General features: G+C 35.4%; 1 protein-coding gene across 1 annotated transcript in view; it reads left to right on the top strand.

Annotated features, from left to right (window-relative positions):
- Window positions 1-27,869, top strand: part of LOC128559842 (V-type proton ATPase subunit F-like) — a 45,780-nt gene that overhangs the window by 3,567 nt on the left and 14,344 nt on the right. Inside the window, exon 2 of the mRNA XM_053552563.1 lies at window positions 25,207-25,288. Coding sequence (XP_053408538.1) covers window positions 25,207-25,288 — 82 coding nt within the window. The remainder of the gene's footprint in view (window positions 1-25,206; window positions 25,289-27,869) is intronic.

Here is a 27,869-nt window from a genome sequence, read left to right as displayed (position 1 = left end):
AACACATATGTCTTTCCACTTCTTTTGTACTAACACTAACAACACATAGGCATTTTTTTTCATATAAGTGTCTGTCTTTGGCACTGTGCCATTCCTTTACTGCACCACTGAAATTAAAGTCATTCATTTTTTGTCCCTGCATGGACACCATGAGTAAGGCATTAAGCACTTTCATGCTCACTGGTGAATGGTGGGTGGCCTTTACACATTCAACTGCTGAAACCTCTCTCACAATCTGAAAGTACAAAAAAAAAGTATTTGTTATTTTCCCAGAGCAAGGATAACCAAGGATGGATTTATATTGTAAAAGTTCCTAAGATTTGACATTTATCTTGTGTTCTTCTGCACAACGTATTTCTGTTAAATACTTGTGGGTGTTAACAACACCATTGCAGCTTTTTTACATACAGAAGCAGGTTCTTTATTTCAAGTTTAACTATGTATTTTACTGCAAGCAGCAAGTTTCAGAAAGAACATGTATACACACCAGCTGTGGAGGTTGGTAGAAGCAGCCCCGCTGTAGCGACTTTGCACAGGTTTGGGTGAGACTAAGACAGATTACCAATAATCCACTCCATTGTGCTCAAAGTGTTCATCTGTGATAAGGGTGGCTTTCGCCTGTGCCCATTCAATAACCGCCCAGTCTTCTTCAAGGGAGAAGTGTGATGAAAGAGCCTGAAATGAAACATAAGTTACAATGACATGTTTCAATAACTTGACAAAATGAATCATAACTTTTTTGTTGTTGATAAGTTTTGTTTTTTCTTCTTCTAAAATTCTTTGGACCATACATGATGCTGTAAATATATTCAGTAAATAGAGATTCTAAATAAATCAATGTTTATTTAGCATAGAAATATAAATATTGACTTCCTTGAAATACAGCAGAAGAAGCCAAGGGACTAATTTGCTTTGTTAGTTATTGAGTTTATGTGCTTATCCCATTTCAAGTTGTTTTGAAGTGTTATGCCTAGATACTTTGATGACTGAACTTTTTCTAAAGTATGATGATGTAGTTTATAATTAAACTGGATGGGCTTCTTTTTCTGTGTAATACTAAGGATGTTACATTTATCAGGATGGAAATGCATCAACCAATCCTGTTCCCATTTACCAGCAGCTTCCAGATCAGACTGAAGAAGTTTAGAGTCATTTAAGGTTTTAATTTCTCTATAAATTATGCTATCATCCGCAAAGAGTCTTAATGTACTGTGTTTTATATAGCAAAATCATTGATGTAGATTAACTTGATCAAGACCATTATTGGAAATTATCATGACAGTCGTTTCAATTCTTTATCACAGTCATAGATACTGTTAAGCAGCCCAATCAAAAAATTAGATCGGTGCAAGCAGACCTGAAAAGTGACACTCTAATCACAATGCTTCAATGCTTTGGATTGTTCTATGTCTGGTGACAGGAGGTGAAGTTCCATATCTTCTTAGTAAAGGCCATTTATGAAAATAGGGGAAAAAACTCGCAAAGAATTGATTTTTGGTGAAAGCATTACAAATGATGTATCAAACACCATACTAAAAGTATAGAGAAGTATCATGGTGAAAAATGCATTTTTTTGGGGGTGAAAAGTTTAAAAATATAAATGACACTGTGAATTTCTGGAATCGACCCATATCACTGTTAATATTTTTATTAAGGAATTAAAATTTTGCATGGTTGTAGAGAATTGTACTACAAAAAAATTAATGCACATAATTCATTTAAAAAAATCCAAGATGGCTGCCAAAATCCAAGATGGCCGCCATGAAATTCTCATTCACAGAAAAATCGTGAAAGTATTTTACAAAAACACAAATATTCTGAAAGATATGACCAGTATCATAGTCTATACAAATATTTTATTTCAAAACACACAATCTTCAGTCCTAAGCAAATTCAACATGGCTTTCCAAATCCAAAATGGCCACCATTAAGTCATTTAACTAGAACATCAATTGTATACATTTTACAAAAAATACGATTTGAATCAGCATAGAAATTTATATCATAACAACATTTCCACATAATGCTAATTTGTATCAGTATTGTGCATTGTGCAATATGTATTTATAACTTACTTATTAGTTCTTACATACTGGGGATACACCACAAGTAGCTAAAAGACATGATCTATTCATCGATACTAACCATTAATATCATTTTGTATTGTATGTAACTTCATTAAGTATTTTATAGCAGTCATTAACTTTTCGCCTTAGGTACAATAACTCAATTGTCGAAATCTGGATGGATTGAATTTTCGCAACTTACTCCTTTGCAAGAACTAGATGCAGAACTACAATCAAGACCAACTTTCTTACAACTGCATGCTTTTGTTTTGCAGCCACTAGAACATGTGCATCGCACAATCTTTAATATATGTGATGGGGCTGGGCCTTTTGTAGTTGTCACTGGGAATAGTTTGTCTCCTACTAGTTCCCATCCCCAATCCAATGGATTCAGTGTATTTCCATCCCCTTTCCAGTCATGTACTTGCAAGTACACCCGTAGAGTGTGAAACTGTGTTGCATCAGAGGTCGGAGGTAATTGTTTGGGATCAACGAATATTGTACTTTTTGCTATCTTCTCATTAAACATACTAACACGTAAACTGTCCATTGTTTGACAGTGACCTCCTTTATACAAGTATAGGAGAGCTTGCTCTCCATAGTGCACTATGTCGTCCTTTGAAACATCACTTGGTGGGCTATGAAACGCAGAAGCGGCATGGCGAAACGTTTCACTCTTTTCAAATGCTTTGAATACTGTTCCCTTTCCCAAGCCATACACCTTAGACGTAGTATCACGTCCAAGAATAGCATGAAGGAATAAAATGTTCCTACATACGTCATCTCCAGGCTGTTGCTGCAGTTGATGAATGTCCTAAGCAACTGCTTCCCGATTCAACTTTGGTCTTGGTTGAAAATACACAGGCATGGACTGTGGCGATACATGATAACATAACAGTACAAGGAGGTCAGTATCATCGCCAACCAATATGGTAGGTTTTGACAGTGAACATTGAACAGCTGTAAGGACAATTAGAAAATCAGCGTCTGATGTAGCATGTGCTGTTTTTATTCCATCACTGTTCATTTTTTCTGATAACATGTTTATGAACATTTGCTTGTTTTTATGGTTTGCTAACTTAAAGAAGGTTTTCTTCTTGCCCCTAAATACACTCGAGGTAGTAAACCTTACTTCGGTTCCAACTGCTCCTGCGGTTCTCCTACCATGAGTACTGTCTTTGGTATTTGGACCACCATCATAACCATCAAAGACGACTGTGACATCTCGTGTATCTGGATTTTACAAATTTGACATAGGTCATACAAATGTTGTTAAATGTCTGGCCGTTTTCCCAAGGAATCCACTGTCATAACATGCCGCCCTCCAAGACATGGTTTAAATCATGATTGGTATCGAGTATATTGGGAGCAGGGTTATCGTTTGATTTCATAGCATTTGCTAGGGTTGGTTTGTCTGCTTCTCGCTTTTGTCTGGTAGTTTCAAACGATGCTGGTGGATGTGTGCATAACTCATATGTAAGTGGTAGTTCAGTTTCATCTGTACTTCTGTTGGCTGCACTCACTAGCCTCTGAAACAACAGCTGCGGGTCGATCTTTACTGCATCTCCATCAATTTTGAATGTTGATTTGTCATTCATAGGTATAACAGCATCTCTCTCTCTGAATGTGAATTCATTCACCTTTTTGCCGATCATTTTAGACACAACCCTTTCACCAATCTGTTTTGCTTGGTCAACATTGCTGTCATAAGAAACTACCCCACTTGTCAAGCTTTTTAGGTCATATTCTGTTTTAAATGGATTACGTTCATACAGATATTCAGTAATCACTTCTGTATCATGTCTATCTTGTTTGCGCACTGATGCATATGTGTCCTTGTGCTGTTCACTGGTTGCGTACATTTCCCCAGTAAATTTCTGCATAGCTTCGTTAATGGTAGATGTCGCTGGTCTCGATAAAACCCACACAGATCTTTGCACATTGGTCATTCCTCTTCCTCTTGTTAGTCCTCCTGCACTCTTCAAACTTCTCATAAGCATTTGTTCGATCACTAAGTCTGTTGACAATCCCGCCCAATATTGATCACTTCTTCTAATTACATGAAAACCATTCATAAAATAGTCATAAAGCTTTGGGTTTGATTTTGGTAACGCATGCATGTTCACCAAGTACAAATATGCTGACTTTGCATACAAGTTGTGTCCAGATGCTGTAAAGAACGGTAACATCGCTCTTAACGACCTAATATGTAGCTGCCAGTCACCTGTTCGTTCCGCCTTTATGAATTCTCTGAGTAACTCAACCATTTCTATATATTGTATCCACAACCGTGCAGTTCTACTGTTAGCTGATACCTTGTTACAATATGTATTTATTCTGTCCTGAATTTGTGTTATAACTTGATTTTTACATGCTGCTTCTATACTAATATCTCCAGTAAGAACAGTGTCAAATAATGTTAGGGCAGCATCCAAGTCAGCATCTAATTGCTGTGAAGTCTCAACGATGTTACATTTCTCATTACTTTCAGGATTGGACACGTTTACATGTACACTTTTACATTTCTGCACTTCATAATCACTACCATTACTACCATTTGTCTCACTGTTTTCAACTTGCATTTGAGATTCTTGTTCTTTCATTATGCCTGTTACAGGAGCTTGTCCCTCTGCAATGTATGTTTCATATCCAATGGCATCCAATTCCTCACTTGGCTTCAGATCTAGATGAAACACCTCTGAAACTATAAGAGAGTGGAGGGCCATGTGCACCATACTGTGACCCCTTAATGCTCGTGCTACAGCCTTTCCAGTAAGCATATGACTCACTGCTTTTTCGGCATATACTGTTGTAAGTATTTCCTGCAAACCAGAGTCATTCATTATATGTCCAATAGCACCTAGGAAGCTCATCTCAGTGTGAAATGCACCTAATCGGACAACAACCTTGCTCAAATCACTATTTGATGGCTCTGCACTGACGATCATGTTTGCCTTATACCACAGAGGTTGATCGAACGTTAGCACAGGAGACACTTGGTATCTCTTTGCATGATCACAGACCCATAGTAAAGTGGAATATATGCATGTTTCATCACTTGGATTGAGATCGATCATGGGCATAAATAAAACTGAGGACTGACCGGGGTATTTAACGTTGGTGTTTATCATTTGCATTGTACCGCTCCAAGAAGTACGATCTGGTTTCAGCAACCATGTTGTCTTCCATAGAATGTCCAAATTGGATGTAACATCAGTGTGTTCAGGAAGATCAGATAAAGGTCCATAACTGAGGTCCGGACTTTTCTTTAGACTGTAAAAATGGATGTTGATTTTACCAATCTCATTCAGTTCATCTGCTGTTACCTTCAGTCTCGGAATGTTTTTACTGGCTTTTATATCTGGTGTTGCTGCTGCTATAATCCCCATTCCATGAAAAGTTCCGTGACCATCTAGAGTTTGTATGTTATGGTCAACATTGTCTGCGACGTACTGTATGAATTGACCAGGAGTATGTCCAGGTATTTCTGAATCATTTGTAACGGCAGCAGTTTGTTCATATCTTTGTACCTCCTTATAACTACAACAGAAACCTATGTTGTGAAGAGTTTCAATCAGATATCTAGAGGCGAAATGGTGATGTAATTGAATATCAAGGCCTAACTGTAGTGGTGCAATCATAACCCTGGGTCTTACAGCTTGCATGATAGCCTGACCAATTGCAGCTAATTTGATTTCATTATCTTTACCGGCAAACATAGTATCTAAAATTCTTTTTAAAGAGTCAGGTAAAAATTCTACACTGTTCACAGAATGAATATCTGATGTACTGGGATACATGTCTTTGCTTGCTGGACATGTTCTAATGTCATTCTTAATCAATTTTGCAGCAACATCCACTAGTTTCATTTTCTCCCGTTCTGGGTCTTCATCTTTTGGAAGTTTATGGAAATCGTGTAGAATTCTTGAAACAGTTCTCCTGAATGTTACAACATTGTCTTTCTTTGGAATTGCAGTTATCACTATTTCATCTCCAAAGTGCTCTTCAAGACGATTTCGCATGTGCTTAACTGTAAAACTTTCACTTTTTCCTTCAAGATATTCGTCCATTTTTGTTACCAGTTCCTGTAAGGTGATCTGCTCATCATCATTATCTTCTAGATATTGTACAACTTTCAAAAATGCTTCTTCTCGCGACATAGTTTTCGGTCTGCCACCTGCATGAAGTGATGTGCGTCTTCTCTTGACTGTATCGGGATTATCTGAAAGTTTGTCTCGTCCTTTTCTAAAACGAACATTGCATACCTGGTGATAAACAGCATCAGACGCATGTAAATCACCTGAGTATTCAACTCTCGCTAAAACTTCATGCCCCCAATCATCATTTCGTTCTTTGGCTAGTTCATGTACAGTCGAGACTGTTTTAAGAGACCGACTTTGGGAAGCAGCGAAAAAGGTCACATATGACAGGGAGTCTCTTAAAACAGTCTCACTTAACAGGATGACGCTGGTTTCATATATTTTTCCAATTAAAGTACATGAATATCGGATACTTATATATTGGCCTCTATGGAAAATGATTAAATACTATTTCTTTAATTGCATATTGATAAAATAAAAAAAAATTTAAAAAAATTGCATCATTCGTATGATGTTGATAAAACAAATTTAAGCTCATGATCTGGCAAGAAAATAAAAGGGAGCAGTAAAGTATAAATGTTCCATTTGAACTATTTACACACTGAGGTTTATGATATTTATTTTTGTGTACTAATTGTTCATTGACATTTATTCGATTATTGACTGCATCTTTAATCTGTGTTTACTTCGTCGTTTCCTGTTAAATACACCATATTTTTGTTTCACCAGGAGTAAAGTTAATTTATTCACCGACTCCGAATTCTTCAGCGACTATCTACTTTCCAGATTTTATTTATACGCTGGTTTTCCCTAATCGAGCAATTCGAGTGCCTTAACAGCTGTTCTAATGCATACATGCCATAATTTTTCAGGACATTTCCGGGATTCTGAGTTAAAATTTCCGGGATTTTTACCCTTTGTCCGGGACATACACCGTGACATTAGTATTCGTCTGTTTCATGCATAAATATCATAAAATTGCATGTAGTTTCCGGAGATAAACATTGTTCACTCGCTTAGGAATAATTTGCTGCAAATGTCGTCTAGCTTTCTAAGGGAGGTAAATAGGGTAATTCACGTCTATAGTTCGGCACGTGAATTGGTTGCGTTCCCGAGGTGACTTACTACATACGAAGAATTAACCTGGTCATCGTGATTTAGAATCCAGCTTATTTGGTATCATTTTAAAGCTTAAACGTTTATCTAATCATTAATAAAATGGAATCCTCAAAGGAATAAAATAAATCTTGTAGATAAAATCGATATAAAATATTTCGGGTTGGGTCAATTTTCATGGATCGGTCGGCAAAGGCATTCAACAGTCAAAATTTTAATTTAGAGTATGTGTGACAATCAATCTACATTTTAAAAGCTTACAACCTTTTAGAATAATTATCGTTTAATTGAACGTTTTCAGCCATTTTTTCCATAAAGGCTACATGTAGCTTCACCGCCTACGTGCTAAAAACAACGAGATTTTCGGCTATTGTTCCTAACATTAACTTATCATAAAACTGTTATTGATTGCATAATTCTGTCAATTCATAATCAGGGTCATCAAAATAGCTGACTGTAAATTAATCTGGGTCATCAAAAGATTGCGGGGCGCGTTCAATATATGAGTGTTGATCGGAGCTGGCTTAATCAACATGTGTCCCGCTCGAGGGCATGAAACTGATATCGGATAATTAGGAATAGACAATGTGACACTGAGGACTGTTTATTGTGTTTTATTAATGTAAAATTCAACAATTTATAGACCAAAAAAACTAGTTTTTTGGGGGGTTATTTTTGTTTTCTGTATTTTTAAATTTCCGGGACATTTCAACTGTGTCCGGGACACCGGGACGAGTATGTCATTTCCGGGACAATCCCGGACAAACCGGGACGTATGACATGTATGTCTAATGTCGAAACAGTTCTTTTTTATGTTTTTCATCAGCCATTTTTTGTAAACAAATAAGTTCTCGTCTCAAACAACGTCACGCGAGATAAAGAACGCTAACTCTGATCGTGTAAAATCTTGCGAGGGAGCGTCTCAAAGTCGCTGAAAACGGTCTAAATATCGATTCGGGAGCCTGATTTCACAGTCGCTTGTCGCTTAAGGCAGGGGGTTGCTTAATTCAGACTCTTTTAATAGTAAATTGCGTCCGGAGCATAAAATAGGGTCGCATATGACAGGGAGTCGCTAAATTCAGGGGGTCGTTAAGGCAGTCTCGACTGTATTTTTAACTGACACGGATTTGACCTTACTTGATAATATTCCTTATAGTCCTTTAGTCTTGACGTTTCTGCAATTGACTTTCCGCAAAAAAGACAATCATCTTTAAATGAGAATCCAGAACTTGTAGACCTCAACTTAACCGGTTCCCTTTTGTCCTTACTACTCCCTTTACGTTTTGCTGCCAATACTTGATTTGGATTGATATACAACAAATGTACTGTCTTCTACAGTTAGTGTGTACCTTTTGACCTGCTTTCACACTTAATAATTCATTTCTTTCTCCGGCAGCTTTTTCAATACCACGAACTCCTTTCTCTCTCAGCTCAACTGTCCCTCCACTATCAAGTGATTCATTACAAATTACACAAACATCAATGTTAGTAGACGAATGTTCCATGACTGTTGGTAAATTCTAAAGTGATCTTTTACTTGCAGTCAGTATGGTTTTAGCATGATGCTTGGTAATAGTTTAGTATTTTTATGTGCGAATATCACTTGCTAGGGGATATGAGAAGTGACATCTGTACTGCATACATGTACCTGTGAATATAATATAAAAACTGTAAAATACAGAAACAAAGCATATGCTGCTGGAGGATAATTCATCCTCCAGAATTTCTATTTAGCATTACAGTAATACATCTAGCTAATCATAGAGTTATTCTTAATTTTTCTTCAAACCAAGTATTAATGATTATATATATCTAGAGATACATCAATTAAATTGAAAAACATTGGTCAACACACTAAAACAATAAATTAATTGTACTGAATGGCATTGCTCAGATGTACACTGTACTAGTTGTTAGTGACTGTATGCAGTGATACTTAGTCGGTCAAAATTTGCTATATATTAATCAAGCGTGCCATTTCATTACAATCACAGGTCAAGTATTTCCAAGCATAATAACCAAACAAGCACTTCTTTTGTCTAATAATAACATGTGATGGTGTAAACTAATATTTCCATCAACCAGATAACATACAAGTATAAATATGAAACGATAGATGCTGTAAAAAGGCAAAATACTTACATTGTTTTTGCAGACGATTGCAACTTGGATACATTTGATTTTTTGTTGACATCTTCTTGCAGTTAAGCATAATCGAACAATCCTTAAAACAGATGCTTCTACCAATTCTTACTTTGTTGATGCTAGTGAAATATTTCCGATTTAAAGATATTGTCTGTTATTTAACTAGATATATGAAGGATTTACAGATTCATGAATGGATCAGTCATTTTAAAAATGAGTCATACCTAGATTCTCAATTAAAAGAAAACTTAAGCATTTTAATGCCAGCCAGTCCCCGAAAAAAACTGAAACACCTTTTAATAAAATTTTGCCATGATTGTCAGATAGGAAATGATCTAACTAAGAAAAAAAGTACCAATAGTTAATGTTTTGTTAATACATAAAGAGTTTTCGACAATTTCTAATACTGAATGACTCGGTATAAACTTGTGTCTTTATACCTTACACTATTGAATCTGCTGGCACTTTGTATACCATTTTAGGTAAACTGCATACTGTGTTACTAATACTGAGGAAAATATTTTATGTTAAAGCAATGATAAGAGACAATTTGTTTTAAAATCAAAGATAACGCCAGTTTAAATGACAATTTATGGCGGCCATATTGGATTATGGACGCCATTTTGTTTTTTTTTCTAAATTTTTAATTAGTTAATATTTTGCATATTATACTAATCTAATGTTGTGCCAGATTTGAACATCTTTAGATGCATATTTCTGTTGTTATAGGCCGATTCCAGAAATCCGCATTTTCATTTATATTTTTAACATTTTCACCCCAAAAATAGGCATTTTGCATCATGATACTTTTCTATACTTTTTGTATGTTGTTACATACATCTTGAATAATACTTACACAAAAAATCAATTCTTTGCGAGTTTTTTCTTTTATTTGGCATTTTGGCCATAAATGGCCTTTACTATCTGTTATATTCAAATATACAGGATCTCGCAGACTTTCTACGGCAATGCGCAACAGCACCCAAGACATTATTACTGAACCCGGACAGTCACTGGTCAGATGATGAAAATATTAATGTGTCAGAAATTCCTTATCGGAACCGACTCAATACTAGATTGTTTAATGTTGACAAATGTAATGAAACTTTACTGCATGAAACTGTTCAAGTTGTCGCCACTGCCATGTTGAAGTGTGTTGAAAAACAGTTAGTAGATTTTATGCCAGGAGGCCAGTACGCGAAAGAGCGAAGTGAGAAAGACTTGAAACGGACGAGCTTTGCCCACACCACAAACCTAGGATGTGAGCATCATTTCGGTGATCTAGACAGTTCACAGAAACGTAGACCCAATGCTTCCATGCATCATCACACTACAGTTCAATTACTAAAAAGAAACAGAAAGTCACTTATGAACTGGTTGTCTGATATGCCATCACAGAGTAGATCAAGTTTAATGCAAAAGGCCAGAAAAGGAGGGAGAGAGTTGAAAGAAATTAGTAGGAATATAGAAAGGTCTGTTGGGAAGCAAATCAATGAGGATATTATAAAGGAAAGAGATAACCCCCCTAAAAGGAGAAAAACCCTGAAAGAGCCTGAAAATGACCTGGAGGAGGACTATGACATATCAAATAAATTACCAATCATAGAGCAATTCACTGACAATGAATATGTAGCCGTCGCCTATCAAGACCAGTGGTATCCTGGCTGTGTACTCAAATCCCAAGGACCGGAGGCTTCTATGAAATTTATTGCACCATGTAGGAAACCAGGCCGTTACATTTGGCCAGTAAGAGATGATACACAAACTGTCAATAAGGAATTTGTATTGATGTGCGGATTTATACTGCAGTATGTCAGTTCCGGATGTCAATGGTATTTTGAACAATATAAGGAAATAAATCAGTTATTTTAAGAACATAAATACAAGTTTTTTAGAAGTTAGACACACCAGTGTTAGAGTCAGTTTAAGTCGGTGTCCGTCTGTATATTAGAATCTAATAGATTGTTTTTCATAAATGTACAGTGTTGTTCTAAACTTTAACAGTATACAAATGTACATGAGCCATGTCACAGACAAGTGCAATAGTGCCCTTATGACATTCATGATGAAATTTGTTTTATATATATATATAAAGAAAAAATAAACAACATTACATGAGTAACATAGTTGCCTACCGGTTTCGTATATTGACGCCATATTGTATTATTTTTACATTTATTGACGTCACATTGTATTATTTGCCCTGATGAGTATAAAAGAAACCAGTAGGCAAATATAATATTACTCATGTAATGTTGTTTATTTTTTCTTTATAATATACTTGATCAGGTACAGACTTTTGCATTTATTATATATATATAATTGCACGCAATGTGTTTATATTAATAAAACACTATTTTATTTTTACAAGATACAATTGTGTGTTGCTTTATTTCTGTCTGCAGTTGGAAAAATATATTCCTAGAATTTCTTGTAAAAAAACTCTTCATTTTCTTTATTTCATAATGCAAATAACTTCATTGGTTGAAGAGATACAACTAAATTATTGCAGAAATGGATTAAGCATAAGAATTTACATTAAAGTTAAAAATTTCATGCAATTATCTGCAATATTGCAAAAGTTACAGGCATTTTACTGAATTTTGCTCGATTTTCGGTGCCGTTCGTTCCACGCATATTCTTACATATTTCTTAAGGAAAAATTCTACAAAACGACTAAAATTTGCGACACTAAAATATTCAAAACTTTACTTCTAGTAGAGATATCTTCAAAATTTAAAGTGTTCTGTGCAGCAAATGAAGAGATTTACAATATGATTTGGTTTTTATAGTTATAAATTGAAAGTTAAAAATCAGCTGTGGTTGCTAGATCAAGAAGAGGATAGGACCCAGAACTGTGCCCTGGGCCTAAATTAAAATTTTATTTGTTTCCCGCTTCCGTCCGACCGACTAGAATTGTGCTGGTCCTAAAACAATTTTGACCAAAAAAGTATGATCATTTTTTTTATTTCTGTTGATTAAATATTCTTTTTGTCATGTATCTTCTCGTTGAATTTGCAGTCTGGATCATGCTTTAAATTTCATTGAGAGCGTGGTTGATCGCCGAAAGAATAATGTCAATCAAGATGTCCTGACGTAATGGAATCATGCCACGGAATATTTACTGTATCTCGCACATGAGTAGGTGTCGATAAAATCCATGGAGACCGATTGATTCTTCCATTTTCCCGCCGTGTATTCAACTGGCATGTGACGTTTGTAATGCATTGACCTTGAACTCATGAATATTCCGTGTGTTTCCGTAATAAATTTTCGGTGAAGGAACCTAAATAACTCTAATCATTGAATATCGCATGTGCAGATCCATCTCGCTGTTGTAAGATGGAGTCGTCTGTGTTACCATATCATTTCGTATTTCATATGTGAACTTAACAGATTGGAAATTGTCACGCTTTAACATCATGATTTTTCTTTCAATTTCATGAAAAACTATTCAACAGTAATATTCTTCTTCATTCATAATAGTTCTGCAAAACTGTTTTACGAAATGTCGACTAAAATCTATATGAGTCGGACAATTGATTTGTTCAATAAATGAACATTTGAAGAAACTGTCACCTGTACATGAAAAAAATACACGTAATATGGATACAATTACATTACATAGAATTAAAATTGATGGTCTGAGCAGAATGCAAACCCAAAGTAACGTGCATAAAAACTGGAGAGCTTACCACTACACCAGCGTGCCATTGGTACACAAATTTAAATAGACATTTTCGGACAATAATTTCATATACTTGTAATTGCCGTTTCGCATACGCACCAAAAGTGAACAGGGAAAAGAAATAGAATGCATTGCAGCTGGAGTTCCAGAAATGAAAACAAAGCTGAAACGAAAATGTGCTTGAACTGAGAACAAATTCTCTGTATGGAGATCACTTTTCCCTAAAACTAGTCGAATTTTTCTTTGCCCATACAAATACAATGTAGTAAAACAATTGTACAGAAACCTTGTGATTCGCATGTTTATAAATCACATGTACCCATTTCATTATCCGGAGGCGACCTAGTGCCTTTGTATCAGTAACATATCATCGTCATCCATAGACACAATTTCTTCTATATATTTGTGAAGGCACTAGCCGATTCCGAAACGTTTTTATAAGAAAATATATAAGCCGCTAGGAAACCTCGTATCATACCGTAATGATCCCCGACAGTCGTCTATTAAACAGTTAACTTACTGACTGCAGTTTTTACACTGGTTTTCTTTGTAAAGCTGTGGCACAAAATTGCTAGCCCAACATGTGATTTCTAATATAATTTTATATCCAGTGGCCCTCCAAGTAGTTAATTGGGTTTTTATAGAAGGGTCATAAAGTCTGCAGACACTAATGAGATAATGATTCAAGTTGTTCATTATTTTCCTATTACACCTCAGCAGTGAATGGACTACCCTAGTAGATTGATGATTAATTTCTTTAGTACTCAAATTTCTGGGTTTAATTAGAGTAATATAAGTAATTATATGTGCATTCTTTGTTTCCATAATAAGAAAAAAATAATAATTGCATATAACTCATTAATGGTGTCATCTCTCTTATTTGGGGTATGGGATTAATTATTAGTTATAATATAAGTAATTATATGTGCATTCTCTGTTTCCGTAATAAGAAAAAAAAATTGCTCATTAATGGTGTCATCTCTCTTGTTAAGGGTAAAGGTCACTTATTTTGATCTAGTGACCTACTTTTTAGCTCACCTGAGCAATGCTTGGGTGAGTTTTTGTGATCGCTCGATGTCTGTCGTCCGTCGTCTGTCTGTCGTCTGTCAACATTTAGCTTGTGTATGCGATAGAGTCTGTATTTTTCAACTGATCTTCATGAAATTTTGTCAGAATTATTACCTTGATAAAATCTAGGCCAAGTTCGAAAATGGGTCATCTGGGGTTAAAAACTAGGTCAAATCAAAGAAAAACCTTGTGTATGCGATAGAGGCTGTATTTTTCAAGTGATCTTCATGAATTTGGGTCAGAATGATTGCCTTGATAAAATCTAGGCCAAGTTCTAAAATGGGTCATCTGGGGTCAAAAACTAGGTCACTAGGTCAATTCAAAGAAAAACCTTGTGTATGCGATAGAGGCTGTATTTTTCATTGATCTTCATGACATTTTGTCAGAATGACGACCTTGATGAAATCTAGGCCAAGTTCGAAAATGGGTCATCTGGTTTTAAAAGCTAGGTCACTTGGTCAAATCAAAGAAAAACCTTGTATTTTTCAATTATTGATCTTCATGAAATTTGGTTGGAATGAATGCCTTGATGAAATCTAGGTCGAGTTTGAATATGGGTCATCTGAGGTCAAAAACTAGGTCACTAGGTCAAATAATAGAAAAATATTGTGTATGAGATAGACTGTATTTTTCTATTGATTTTCATGAAATTTGGTCAGAATGATTGCCTTGATAAAATCTAGGTCGAGTTTGAATATGGGTCATCTGGGGTCAAAAAGTAGGTCACTAGGTCAAATCAAAGAGAAACCTTGTGTATGCGATAGAAGCTGTATTTTTCATTGATCTTCATGAAATTTTGTCAGAATGACGACCTTGATGAAATCTAGGCCAAGTTCGAAATTGGGTCATCTGGTTTTAAAAGCTAGGTCACTTGGTCAAATCAAAGAAAAACCTTGTATTTTTCAATTATTGATCTTCATGAAATTTGGTCGGAATGAATGCCTTGATGAAATCTAGGTCGAGTTTGAATATGGGTCATCTGAGGTCAAAAACTAGGTCAAATTATAGAAAAATATTGTGTATGAGATAGAGACTGTATTTTTCTATTGATCTTCATGAAATTTGGTAGGAATGATTACCTTGATAAAATCTAGGTTGAGTTTGAATATGGGCCATCTGGGGTAAAAAACTACGTCAAATCAAAGAAAAAAATGAATTTTGGTCAGAATAATTGCCTTGATCAAATCTAGGCCAAGTTCTAAAATGGGTCATCTGGGATCAAAAACTAGGTCACAAGGTCAAATCAAAGAAAAACCTTGTGTATGCGATAGAGGCTGTATTTGTGAATTGATCTTCATAAAATTTTGTCAGAATGATTGCCTTGATGAAATCTAAGTCAAGTTTGAGTATGGGTCATCTGAGGTCAAAAACTAGGTCACTGGGTCAAATCAAAGAAAAACCTTTTGTATGCGATAGAGACTGTATTTTTCAATTGGCCTTCATGAAATTTGGTCAGAATGATTGCCTTGATGAAATCTAGGTCAAGTTGGAATATGGGTCATCTGGGGTCAAAAAGCAGGTCACTAGGTCAAATCAAAGAAACACCTTGTGTATGCGATAGAGAATGTATTTTTCACTTGATCTTCATGAAATTTGGTTAGAATAATTGCCTTCTTAAAATCTAGGTCAATTTAGAATATGGGTCATCTGTGGTCAAAAACTAGGTCACTAGGTCATATCTAAGAAAATACTTGTAACAAGTTGTTTAAATTCAAGAGACCACATTTTTGGTCCAATCTTAATGAAAATTGGCCAGAAACATGTTTACACTGTTATGATGAGGTGAGCGACTCACCCTCAGGTGAGCGACCTTGATCTTGACCTACTTTCACATTTCTGTAGCAGTAGCCTTCAAATTTGGACCACATGCATAGGTTTGTGTACCGAAATAAATTTTGACCTTGACATTGACCTAGTGACCTACTTTCACATTTTTAAATGTACATACTTCAAATTCGGACCACATGCATAGATTTGTGTACCGAAATCAGACCTGGGTCCAATTACAATTACAATTTAATTAATTATAATTAATTACAATTTTTTTAATTAATTGAAAGTAATTGATAATTGAGACAAAAATCAATTATTTTAATTGTAATTAATTAATTAAAATCCAAACAAATGCAAAATAATTCAATTAAATTCAATTACTCTTCATTTACATGTAGCAAACTGTCACAAACATATGACAATTAAATATTGGCAAAAATACAGTTTACTCATATTGTCACCTGGGGGTATAAATTTCACACTTGCTGGTCATCTAAAGAGGTATTAATGTAATCTGGAATGGATATTATGAACCTGAAACTGTTGCTAGACCATTGATTAATATTAAGCTACTGAATTACAATAACTACAACAGTAACTTTGAAGCATTAATGTTTTTGAAATGCAATAGGACTTATAAACAAGCTACTGCATTATAAATCTGTGAATGGTGTTCTCTGACAGAGTAGTAAACTTTGAAGTGTTCATGTTTTCGAAATTCAATAAGGACTTATAAAGCTGCTTCATTAATATGTCTTTGATAGTAACATCATGATTCTATTTATGAATATATTGCCAAGTAATTAAAAAAATAATTAATTAATTTTCTTAAAATAATTGTAATTAATTAATTACTTCTGTAAAAAGGAAGTAATTATAATTGTAATTTAATTGTAGCATTTCTATTTTAATTGTATTTAATTTATTACTTTTGAAAATAATTGAACCCAGGTCTGACCGAAATGAACTTTGACCTTGAGATTGACTTAGTGAACTACTTTCACATTTCTCAAGCTACAGGCTTCAAATTTGTACCACATGCATAGTTTTGTTTTCTGAATTGAAATTTGACCTTGATTTTTACCTAATACCTACTTCCACATTTCTCAAGCTACAGCCTTCAAATTTGGACCACTTGCATAGATTTGTGTACTGAAATGAACTTTGACCTTGAGATTGACCTAGTGACCTACTTCCACATTTCTCAAGCTACAGCCTTCAAATTTGGACCACTTGCATAGGTTTGTGTACCGAAATGAACTTTGACCTTGAGATTGACCTAGTGAACTACTTTCACATTTCTCAAGCTACAGGCTTCAAATTTGTACCACATGCATAGTTTTGTGTTCTGAATTGAAATTTGACCTTGATTTTTACCTAGTACCTACTTTCACATTTCTCAAGCTACAGCCTTCGAATTTGAAGTACATGCATAGTTTTGCATACCAAAATGAACTTTGACCTTGAAATTGATCTAGTGACCTACTTTCACACTTCTCAAGCTACAGCTTTCAAATTTGGACCACATGCATGGACCACATGCACAGTTTGTGTACCGAAATGAACTTTGACCTTGATTTTGACCTAGTGACATATTTGTGCTTTGCTCATAGCACATTCATAATTATATTGACCAATCTCTTTGATATTTGGTATGTAAGTACCTTGTATGGAGCCAAAATTACCAATTGGTATTAGAGGTCACTGGATCCAAGGACTGTGATGACCTGGATTCTGACATAGTTACCTACTTTTAGGATTTTGAGCTAGTCTTGAAATTTGGAACATTCAAAAATGACTCAATGGTGGGCACCAAGATCACTAAAACATGTACTGTGTGATATTATTATTCTAAAAACTCATGACTTATTTTCGATAAATCATGTCCAAAGAAATGACAAGCCTTGTCGTGTCGGGACATGCCGATGATACATGTATGTTTTAAAATAAAAATGCCATTGACTCAACAGGGTTTTTCCAAAACCGTATTGCTAGATCCATATATATCGTTTATACATTTGCGTAGGCAGACTTTCCGAATATTTGGTTGAACGTGGGCGCTAGTTGTAAAGAGCCAGTTTTAACGAATGAAAACGCGTAAATATCGGCCCATTTTAAACGCCATAATGGATTTGAATGGGAAACAGTCGTTTCTTCAATTATTTTGGCGGGAAAACTGCACGTGCCTTCCATGATGCTACTCTGGTATTGACCGCGAGTTTACAGAAAATTTAGTATAAAATTTGCGTTATAATTTTGTATTAGATATCAGACCATCTTATACGCCATAATGGATTTCCAAATGAAACGGGAAGCAGACGTTTCTTCTATAATTTTGGAGGGAAAACTGCACGTGCCTTCCATGATGACCGCGTGTTTACAGAAAATTTAGTGTATGCGTTATATTCTCATGTCAGCAGCTATGTTGAAATGAAATGAAAATGCATGCTTCAGAGCTTGAATTTATTTTGTTTCTGTAGGCCAGTGGCCGTCTCTGAAATGGTTGAGTTTATATTTTTCATTCGAGTTCTTAATATTTCATTGATGTGTTCAGCTTCCAAAAAGAAAGGATGTTAATGTTTAAACAACAACAGGCTGATAATGACAATTCTTTCACTTATTTTGAAAAAAAAAAATACCGACCTACCGACCCAGTCCTTGAAGTAGTGGGTCGGAAGTGGCAAACGAACATATTTTTAAGGGTGGCCCTGGGGTACAGCAGATGTTACAGACACCTTCTTTCGCATTTCTCCTTCCACGACTACTGTCTGGGTTCTATCCTCCAGAAAATCAGAAATCCAATTGTTTTTGATGTTAGCAAATTTGCCATAAAATAGTCATTATGCAATTAGTTGTCATATTTCTTGATGTATTTACTACAGAATATATCTTTTTATTACACAATGGTTATTTTAATGTTTTAAATTCTAGAAGTTATTTGTGATGAAGAATCAAATCTAAATCCACGGAATAGGAGAAACTCTTGGACCATTTCTGTGGTTGAGGGTGGTATCAAATACTGTAACAAAATAAATAAATGGGATTATTTCTGTATTTAACATCTTGCGGCTCCATCTGAGAGACAAGTGAATTTTCTACAAATTTACACCCAATTACTGTTTATGAAATGGTTAATCTTTTACTGGGAATAAAACAACCCATTAGCCCCCTGAGAATATGAGTAAACAGGATATATTTACAGATTATCTATAAAACAGACTTTTCAATTTATAAATTTACAGATTGTATGCAGGCTTGGGGTAATGGAATACAGTAACTGTAATCACCTGTAATTGATTACTCAAATACAAGTATTCAAATGTATTTCATTTCTCACCTCAGTCTGATTACATGTAATGTAATTTAATCAATTACAGTGAATTTTCTGCCTGTAATTATGATTACTTTTGATTACTCTCTGATTACTGGAGGAATAGTATGACACCAGGGTATAAACATACATTTACAGTGTAAGTGATTATCTAATAAATGTATGGAGAATATTTCTAATAAGTTCAATTTAGTCAAAAATATTTCAATTCATAATTTATATCCATAACACTTAAGAGGTATGATAAATGCAGTTTGCAATCTTGTTATAGTCTTAACTAAAGGATCAATAATCCACTATTTACACAATGCCCTTGGGTAATGCAGAATTGAAATCAGAATGTAATTATTAGATAAAGGCTAATTTATCCTTCAAAATGCACTGAGATTTTTGTGAGCAGTCCCTTCTCCGAATGATATAACTGCAACCAAACAGTCCTTTCAATACTACTGAAAAATGTCAAAGTGGGTGCTGGATTATTTTATATACCCAAGGGTTGTTCTGGGCCCATTAAGGCCAAGTGTAAAATGTATCCATCGGGCCCCATCCATAATTTCTGAGGGTAAATTGTTTATACATTTTTTTTATGTATCTATCTTTTCAACCCATTGACACAGTTTTTACTATTAAAATATTGATTGATTTTATATAAAAATACATGGAAGCATAAATACTGAATATTAGAAAATGGAAATTATTTTTAGTTTGTTTGTCACAGCTTTCAATAAAGGTTAAATAAATGCAACATCTTTCACAAGTTAATGATGATTAAGTGCTATGATATCCTACTGTGAGATACAATGCAATGAGATACAATGCAAAAAATGAAGTTTCTGGATTTCCAGATTAATGAATCATTAATTGCATTATCAAATCTGTAAATAAAGTTAAAAACCATATATTCAGTTATATATGCCTATATTTCTGTCGTCTGAACAAATGGTTATATTGAAAGTAATCAAATGTAATCATGATTACTTGAGTGCAAGTAATGTAATGTAATCAGTTACTGATCCAAATACAGAGTAATCGAATGTGATTGTAATTAGAAAATGTCAAAGTAATTGTATCGTAATAAATTACTGACACATGTTATCAGCCCCAAGCCTGATTGTATGTATGAAAACTGCTGAAGTTACATTTATTTTCAAAACCGCAGTTTGTTGAAACCTCTCCGACAATGAATAAATTTTGATTTGATTTAATTTGAAATTAATGGCAGTGGTTAGTGAACCGTCACCGGAGCACTAGACCTGAGGTCTAATGAACCGTCATTTTTGTTGTATTAGAAGCAGTGACTGGGAAACCCATGCGCCATAGTCACATAAGTAAAAAATGTCACATAAGTTTTAAGCGCTGGTGCACCTTGCATCACATGTCTAAATCGTATTGAATGGGAAAGGACGAAACCGCGAATATTTTTTAGTAGGAATCTGTTGTAAAGGGACATAACCAATATGAGGAGTCAAAGCGCTTCAGTGTTTAGGCCACACCAAACTGATTACCTGTTTGTCGGATTTCCCATATCAATTTGACGGCAAATGAAAAAAAATAAATTTTTGACCACCCGCACCTGGTGTATTTTTTGCGCTGGGTCGAAATCAGTAAGAACGCAAAAAAAAGGAAAGGGAAAGGTTTAAACGCACCTTGCTTGTAATTTAATATTATTTATTGGAACATTGGAAGAACATGTTCTCTGTCACAGCCACCGATTCGACTACGTAGTCTCCCTACTGCAGAAGGAGTACCTAAATGTACCCTGTAGTATCAGTTCATCAAATTGTTGTCATTTTTTATCGCTTTAAAAATCGGGCATAACAAAATGGCAGCCCCCTATGTCTTCGTTGTCTCATGCCGAGATGACAAACGGCAAGTATTTCCGGCAACAGCTGTTGAGATTTCCCCGAGCTGCAGTTTTACAGAGTTGTTTAGGGCTGCTGCACTATACAGTAAGATGAATCTTTTCACAGATACTGTCCTGTATGCCTTCAGTAATGTCCCCTTTATGAATAAGAGAATAGCTTAATCTTTTCTGGCACATTTGAAATTTTTCAGTTTCTACAAATGCCAGTGGTATCAGGGATTTTTTAAGGCTGATTTTGGGGCCGAATATGGTCCCCATCCCAATTGCAAAAATTTGCTTATTTTACCAATTCTTAGGTTTAAATTTCCCAAAATTTTACTGACCGCTGGAGTTTCTCACTGAAGAAATACCAGAAAATTTAGTAGACACTTTCAAAAGACAAAAAATATAAAACAAAATACTTGTAATATGACATCAAACAATAACAATGCTGAAATAAAGGTTGTATGATGGTAAAACTTATTTTTTGTATTTCCCAATTTTCTGGTTTTACGCGTCCATTTTTCCCAACTGAACGGGCCCCGTGTCCCAGTTTCTAAACGGTAAAATAATCCCTGGGTATGAAACTTCACACACTTACAATTGTAAAAGTCATGTGCATGGCAAGTACCATGACAGTCACCATCATTTTTCTTCTGTTATCTCCCCATTATGAACTAATATAGCAGGTTAGTTAACTTGTTTCTGCAAGTTGAACTATTTTTAATTTCTACAAAGGTCAGTGGAATGATACTTCACACACTTACAATTATAAAAGTCATGTGCCTGACAAGTACCATAACTGTAACAACATTTTTCATCAGTAATCTGACCTTTATGAACTTAGAGGATAAGTTGATAATCTCTGATATTGTAGCATGGACTTAAATTCTATTCATGGTGAAAAAACCTGCCGGGGGCAACGGTTGGTCAATATAGCATTTTGTTTTGACGGAATGATTTTTAAGAAGAGCGCTCAGTTATGACAATGAATTTCATTGAAAACAAGAGCTGTCTCCATAGGATGACACATGCCCCCGATGGTACTTTAATTGAATAGTTATGGCCGATGTTAGAGTTTAGGACCTTTGACCTACGGACCTGGGTCTTGCGTGCGACACGTCGTCTTACTGTGGTACACATTTATGCCCAATAATTTTAAAATCCATGCATGAATGACAAAGATATGGACCGAACACGCCCATCAATGCACTGTCATAAAATATGACCTTTAACGTCTAAGTGTGACCTTGACCTTTGAGCTACGGACCTGGGTCTTACGCGCGACACGTCGTCTTACTGTGGTACACATTCATGCCAAGTTATTTGAAAATCCATCCATGGATGACAAAGATATGGACCGGACACGAATGCACTATCATGAAAAATGACCTTTAACGTCTAAGTGTGACCTTGACCTTTGAGCTACGGACCTGGGTCTTGCGCGCGACACGTCGTCTTACTGTGGTACACATTCATGCCGAGTTATTTGAAAATCCATCCATGGATGACAAAGATATGGACCGGACACGAATGCACTATCATGAAAAATGACCTTTAACGTCTAAGTGTGACCTTGACCTTTGAGCTACGGACCTGGGTCTTGCGGGCGACATGTCGCCTTACTGTGGTACACATTCATGCCGAGTTATTTGAAAATCCATCCATGGATGACAAAGATATGGACCGGACACGAATGCACTATCATGAAAAATGACCTTTAACGTCTAAGTGTGACCTTGACCTTTGAGCTACGGACCTGGGTCTTGCGCGCGACACGTCGTCTTACTGTGGTACACATTCATGCCAAGTTATTTGAAAATCCATCCATGGATGACAAAGATATGGACTGGACACGAAAATTGCGGACAGACTGACAGACCGACAGACGGTTCAAAAACTATATGCCTCCCTTCGGGGGCATAAAAAAAGATATAAATTTTGAATTTTCATAAATAGCATATATTAATGTCAATTTAAGTTGTATATAAGCTATAAGCTGTGTTATTTATATTTATGAAAATGATGGTGCACTAGACCTGAGGTCTAATGCACCGTTGATGTTTCACTAGCTACCGCAGAAATTAATCTTTGTGAGTCTCAGCCATTTTTGTTGACTTTGAGTTTTTGGCATTTTCAGAAAAATCAAAGTCAACAGAGATGACTGAAAGTTACAATTGACCTTTATTTATGCATACCATAAGTAAATCAATTAATTTCAAGCTGCAATTTTGAGTCTAAATATAATTTAAGCAGATCTGTAAATTTATAGATTATCTGTAAATTTACCACTTTCCTAGACCTATTTACATGCTATAGATTTAAATGCCTATTATGTCATAAAATGGCCATAAATTCAATAAAACTTAATGTATCAAAATGGATTCAATTCCTCATTGATTTTTGCTCGACTATTCATAGAATAGTAGAGCTATTGGACTTGCCCATGCGTCCGCGTCGGTGTCTGCGTCCGCGTTGGCGTCAGCTTCCGTGTCCCGATTTGGTTAAGTTTTTGTATGTAAGCTGGTATCTCAGCAACCACTTGTGGGAATGGATTGAAACTTCACACACTTATTCACTGTGATAAACTGACCTACACTGCGTAGGTTCTAAACTCTTTTATGCTTTTTTACAAAATTACACCCCTTTTTCGACTTAGAAATTTTTGTTTAAGGTTTTGTATGTAAGCTGGTATCTCAGTAACCACTTGTGGGAATGGATTGAAACTTCACACACTTATTTAATGTGATAAACTGACTTATATTGCACAGGTTCCATAACTCTATTTTGCTTTTTTACAAAATTATGCCCCTTTTTCGACTAAGAATTTTTTGGTTAAGGTTTTGTATGTAAGCTGGTATCTCAGTACTCACTTATTGGAATGGATTGAAACTTCACACACTTGTTCACTGTCATGATCTGACATGCACAAAGCAGGTCCCATAACTTTATTTTGCTTTTTTTTTAAAATTATGTCTCTTTTTCAACATAGAAATTTTTGGTTAAGTTTTTGTATGTAAGCTGGTATCTCAGTATCCACTAATAGGAAAGGATTGAAATTTCACGCACTTGTTCACTGTCATGATATGACATGCAGTGCAAAGGGTCAATAACTCAACTTTGCATTTTACAAAATTATGCCTCTTTTCCAACTTAGGAGTTTTTGGTTAAATTCCTATATGTAAGCTGGTATCTCAGTACCCATTAATGGGAATGGATTGAAACTTCACACACTTGTCCACTAGTAGCTGTCATGAGCTGATAAGCACTATGCAGGTTCCATAACCCTATTTTGCTTTTTTACTAAATTATGTCCCTTTTTCGACTTTCGTATTCATTCAATCGACAAGGCTGTTGAATAGTCGAGCGTTGCTGTCCTCCGACCGCTCTTGTTGTAAAACTTATCAAATTATTTCCAAAATTATGAATTTTCTGGTGATTTAAACCTATGTGTGTACTGTAGTACATATTTAAGGTTTACTGCGTCTACATGCATATAGCATGCCAATTTCCAATAATTATGTGAACCCAGGTTCGAACATAAAACCAGGTTTTTCGAATACTGAGCTATATTTTCGAGCGAAAACATAAGATAACAGGTGTAATCCATAGTTTACGTTTGTGAACCCAGGTTTACGTTCGATAAACTAGGTTTCTCGATTGAATTTCGGTCGTTGTCTTAAGTTTACGAGGGTGAACCAATATTTATGGGCATAAACCTGGGTTCACGAGCGTAAACCATAATTTATGAATGTGAACCTATGAACTTTGGTTTATTACTGTGAGTTATGGGACTTGACCCAGTGAGGTAGGTAATTGACCTAGAAAAAGAAAAATAAGTTTCAAAACTATATGCCTTTAAATGACAGCTATTTGTATTTGCATGCAAAGCTTTAACCAAGGTTGGATGCCGACGCCAAGGTGTCAAAGTAGAATAGCTTGGACTATTCTTCAAATAGTCAAGCTGAAAATTGCAACACTGAGGATATAAATTTTAAGACTGTATGTTAGACTGGCTAATACATAAATAAATTTAAGGTATTATTATTGTTACGATTTGTTTCTTACATTTTCAGGACACCTGTACAGGATTTTTATTAGGAGGGATTGGTGAAATAAACAAGAAAAGGGAGCCCAATTTCTTAGTAGTTAACAAAAGTATGTATTTAAAAAAGAACTTAAAGTTATAATTCACTTCTTAAGATGTTTGCCTTTTAGGATTTTAGCTTTCCTGAGCAAGAAGTATTTGGGCGGGCTATTGTGATCGCTCACTGTCTCTTGATCATTTGTCGATCGTCTGTCTTTCCATCCACACTTTTCTTCAGATGACATCTTCTTTGAAACTACTAGTTAGAATTGTACCAAATATAACATCCTCTCCCAAACTTGTTCAAATGGTTGAGCGTGACCCCTATTAGGGGTTACTAGAGCTAAAAATAGAAATACCTTTAAATGACTTCTTCTTATGAACCGCTTGATAGGTCTTCATTCAAGCTTGGTCTGTAGCATCATTGTAAGATCCTCCCCCAAATATGTTTAAATGTCCCCTTTTAAGGGGCAACTAGAGCTAAAAATAGAAATAATTTCCCATGAACCACTTGATGCATCTTCATCACAAACTTGGTCTGTAGCATCATTATTAAATGTAGATCACATCTGAATTTTATGCAAATTTAGGCACTTTGTCCTTTTAAGGGGCTGCTAGAGGTAAAAATTAGAACTATAATAAAGAGTCTGAGACCTTCCAAAATACCATCAGCCTGCTCCAATTGTTGTTTTGTCCACACAATTTTAAAGACCTAAGAACCATATGATGTTTGAACTCTCTGTAATCTGTCACACTAATTAATGTCATAAACTTTTATTGTCTCTGGAACTTTCAACACCTGGACTATATTATGGTCTTCTAAAGTTGCACGCTGTCTAGCCAGTTTAAGCTCTGAAATTCAAATGAGCAATCTAGAGCCATCATGACCCTCTTGTTGAAGATTCTGTATTCTCCAACTCACTGCGCATGTTGCAACAATTTGTCATTTTTAAAGTTTTATTACATTATTTTATTGTTAAAATGTTTATTGGGGGTCAGGGGGCTCCCCCCTTGAAATTTTTGAAATACAGACATGAAATGGTGGCCTATGGTGCATTTTTAGGTCCAAAATTTTGAGCTAATTAAGGGGTTAGTACCCTCTTGATGGGAGCGGCTTTTTTGTGGGGGGGGGGGGGGGGGGGGGGGGTTTTCACCCTGGAATATTATGAAATACAGGTATTGAATGGTGGCCTCTGGTGTGTTTCTGGGTCTAAATTTTGAGAAAATATTATTATTATTCCTGTGCCAAAATAGTAGGTGCATCTTTGATGAGTATATGCCACTTCTCAGCTAACTGAGTGGGGGGATGGTGGGGGGTGGGGCTACAAAATACAGATCTAACTTTGAAATGAATACTCTGACACTTCATTCGTGACTCCGCTCGTTAAAGCATGTATAAATCAGATTTATATGAAAAAACATTGCCGCGAAATTTATAACTCAAACTGATGTGTGCTTTTCATTTAACACCTGTCATTGCTTTTTTAGCTCATCTGATTTTTTGAAAAACAAATGATGAGTTATTGTCATCACTTGATCGGTGTCGGCGTCGGCGTCTGCATCGGCGTTGCCTCGTTAAGTTTTATGTTTTGGTCAACTTTTCTCCTAAACTATCAAAGCTATTGCTTTGAAACTTGCAACACTTGTTCACCATCATAAGCTGACCCTGTACAGCAAGAAACATAACTCCATCCTGCTTTTTGCAAGATTTATGGCCCCTTTTGTACTAAGAAAATATCAAATTTCTTGGTTAAGTTTTATGTTTAGGTCAGCTTTTCTCCTAAACTATCAAAGCTATTGCTTTAAAACTTGCAACACTTGTTCACCATCATAAGCTGACCCTGTACAGCAAGAAACATAACTCCATCCTGCTTTTTGCAAGATTTATGGCCCCTTTTGGACTTAGAAAATATCAGATTTCTTGGTTAAGTTTTATGTTTAGGTCAACTTTTTCTCTTAAACTATCAAAGCTATTGCTTTGAAACTTGCAACACTTGTTCACCATCATAAGCTGACCCTGTACAGCAAGAAACATAACTCCATCCTGCTTTTTGCAATAATTATTGCCCCTTTTGGACTTAGAAAATATCAGATTTATTAGTTAAGTTTTATATTTAGGTCAGCTTTTCTCCTAAACTATTCAAGCTATTGCTTTGAAACTTGCAACAGTTGTTCACCATCATAAGCTGACTCTGTACATCAAGAAACATAACTCTATCCTGCTTTTTGCAATAATTATTGCCCTTTTTGGATTTAGAAAATCATGGGTAGGACAATTTTTCTATTATACAAAAAAAAAATCAGATGAGCGTCAGCACCCGCATGGTGGTGCTCTTGTTATTCATGCAGTCTGTGAAACATGATTTTCATTTCTTTGACGATAACAGTAAACTACCTCGCCAAATTACTTCAATCAGCGATGACATATATGTAAAGAAGGAGCTAAATAATTTTGCCAATAAAATACGTCACGCATTCTACATCGAAAGCTGTCATTGGTGTATCTGATATCACATGTTAAATTAAAGTCTAAAGATCGAGAGGCACGTGGAAGCGTTGCATAATGGATGTCGAATCTCTAATCCCCAGGTTGATGACACGCTGTGTATTGTGTATTATAAATGGAAATGGCCGCGGGTAATATTGATTTTT

The sequence above is a fragment of the Mercenaria mercenaria genome, chromosome 10 (assembly GCF_021730395.1).
Source record: "Mercenaria mercenaria strain notata chromosome 10, MADL_Memer_1, whole genome shotgun sequence".
Classification (NCBI taxonomy): domain Eukaryota; kingdom Metazoa; phylum Mollusca; class Bivalvia; order Venerida; family Veneridae; genus Mercenaria; species Mercenaria mercenaria.
Note: the sequence above shows the minus strand (reverse complement) of the source record. Positions and strands in the feature narration are given on the sequence as shown.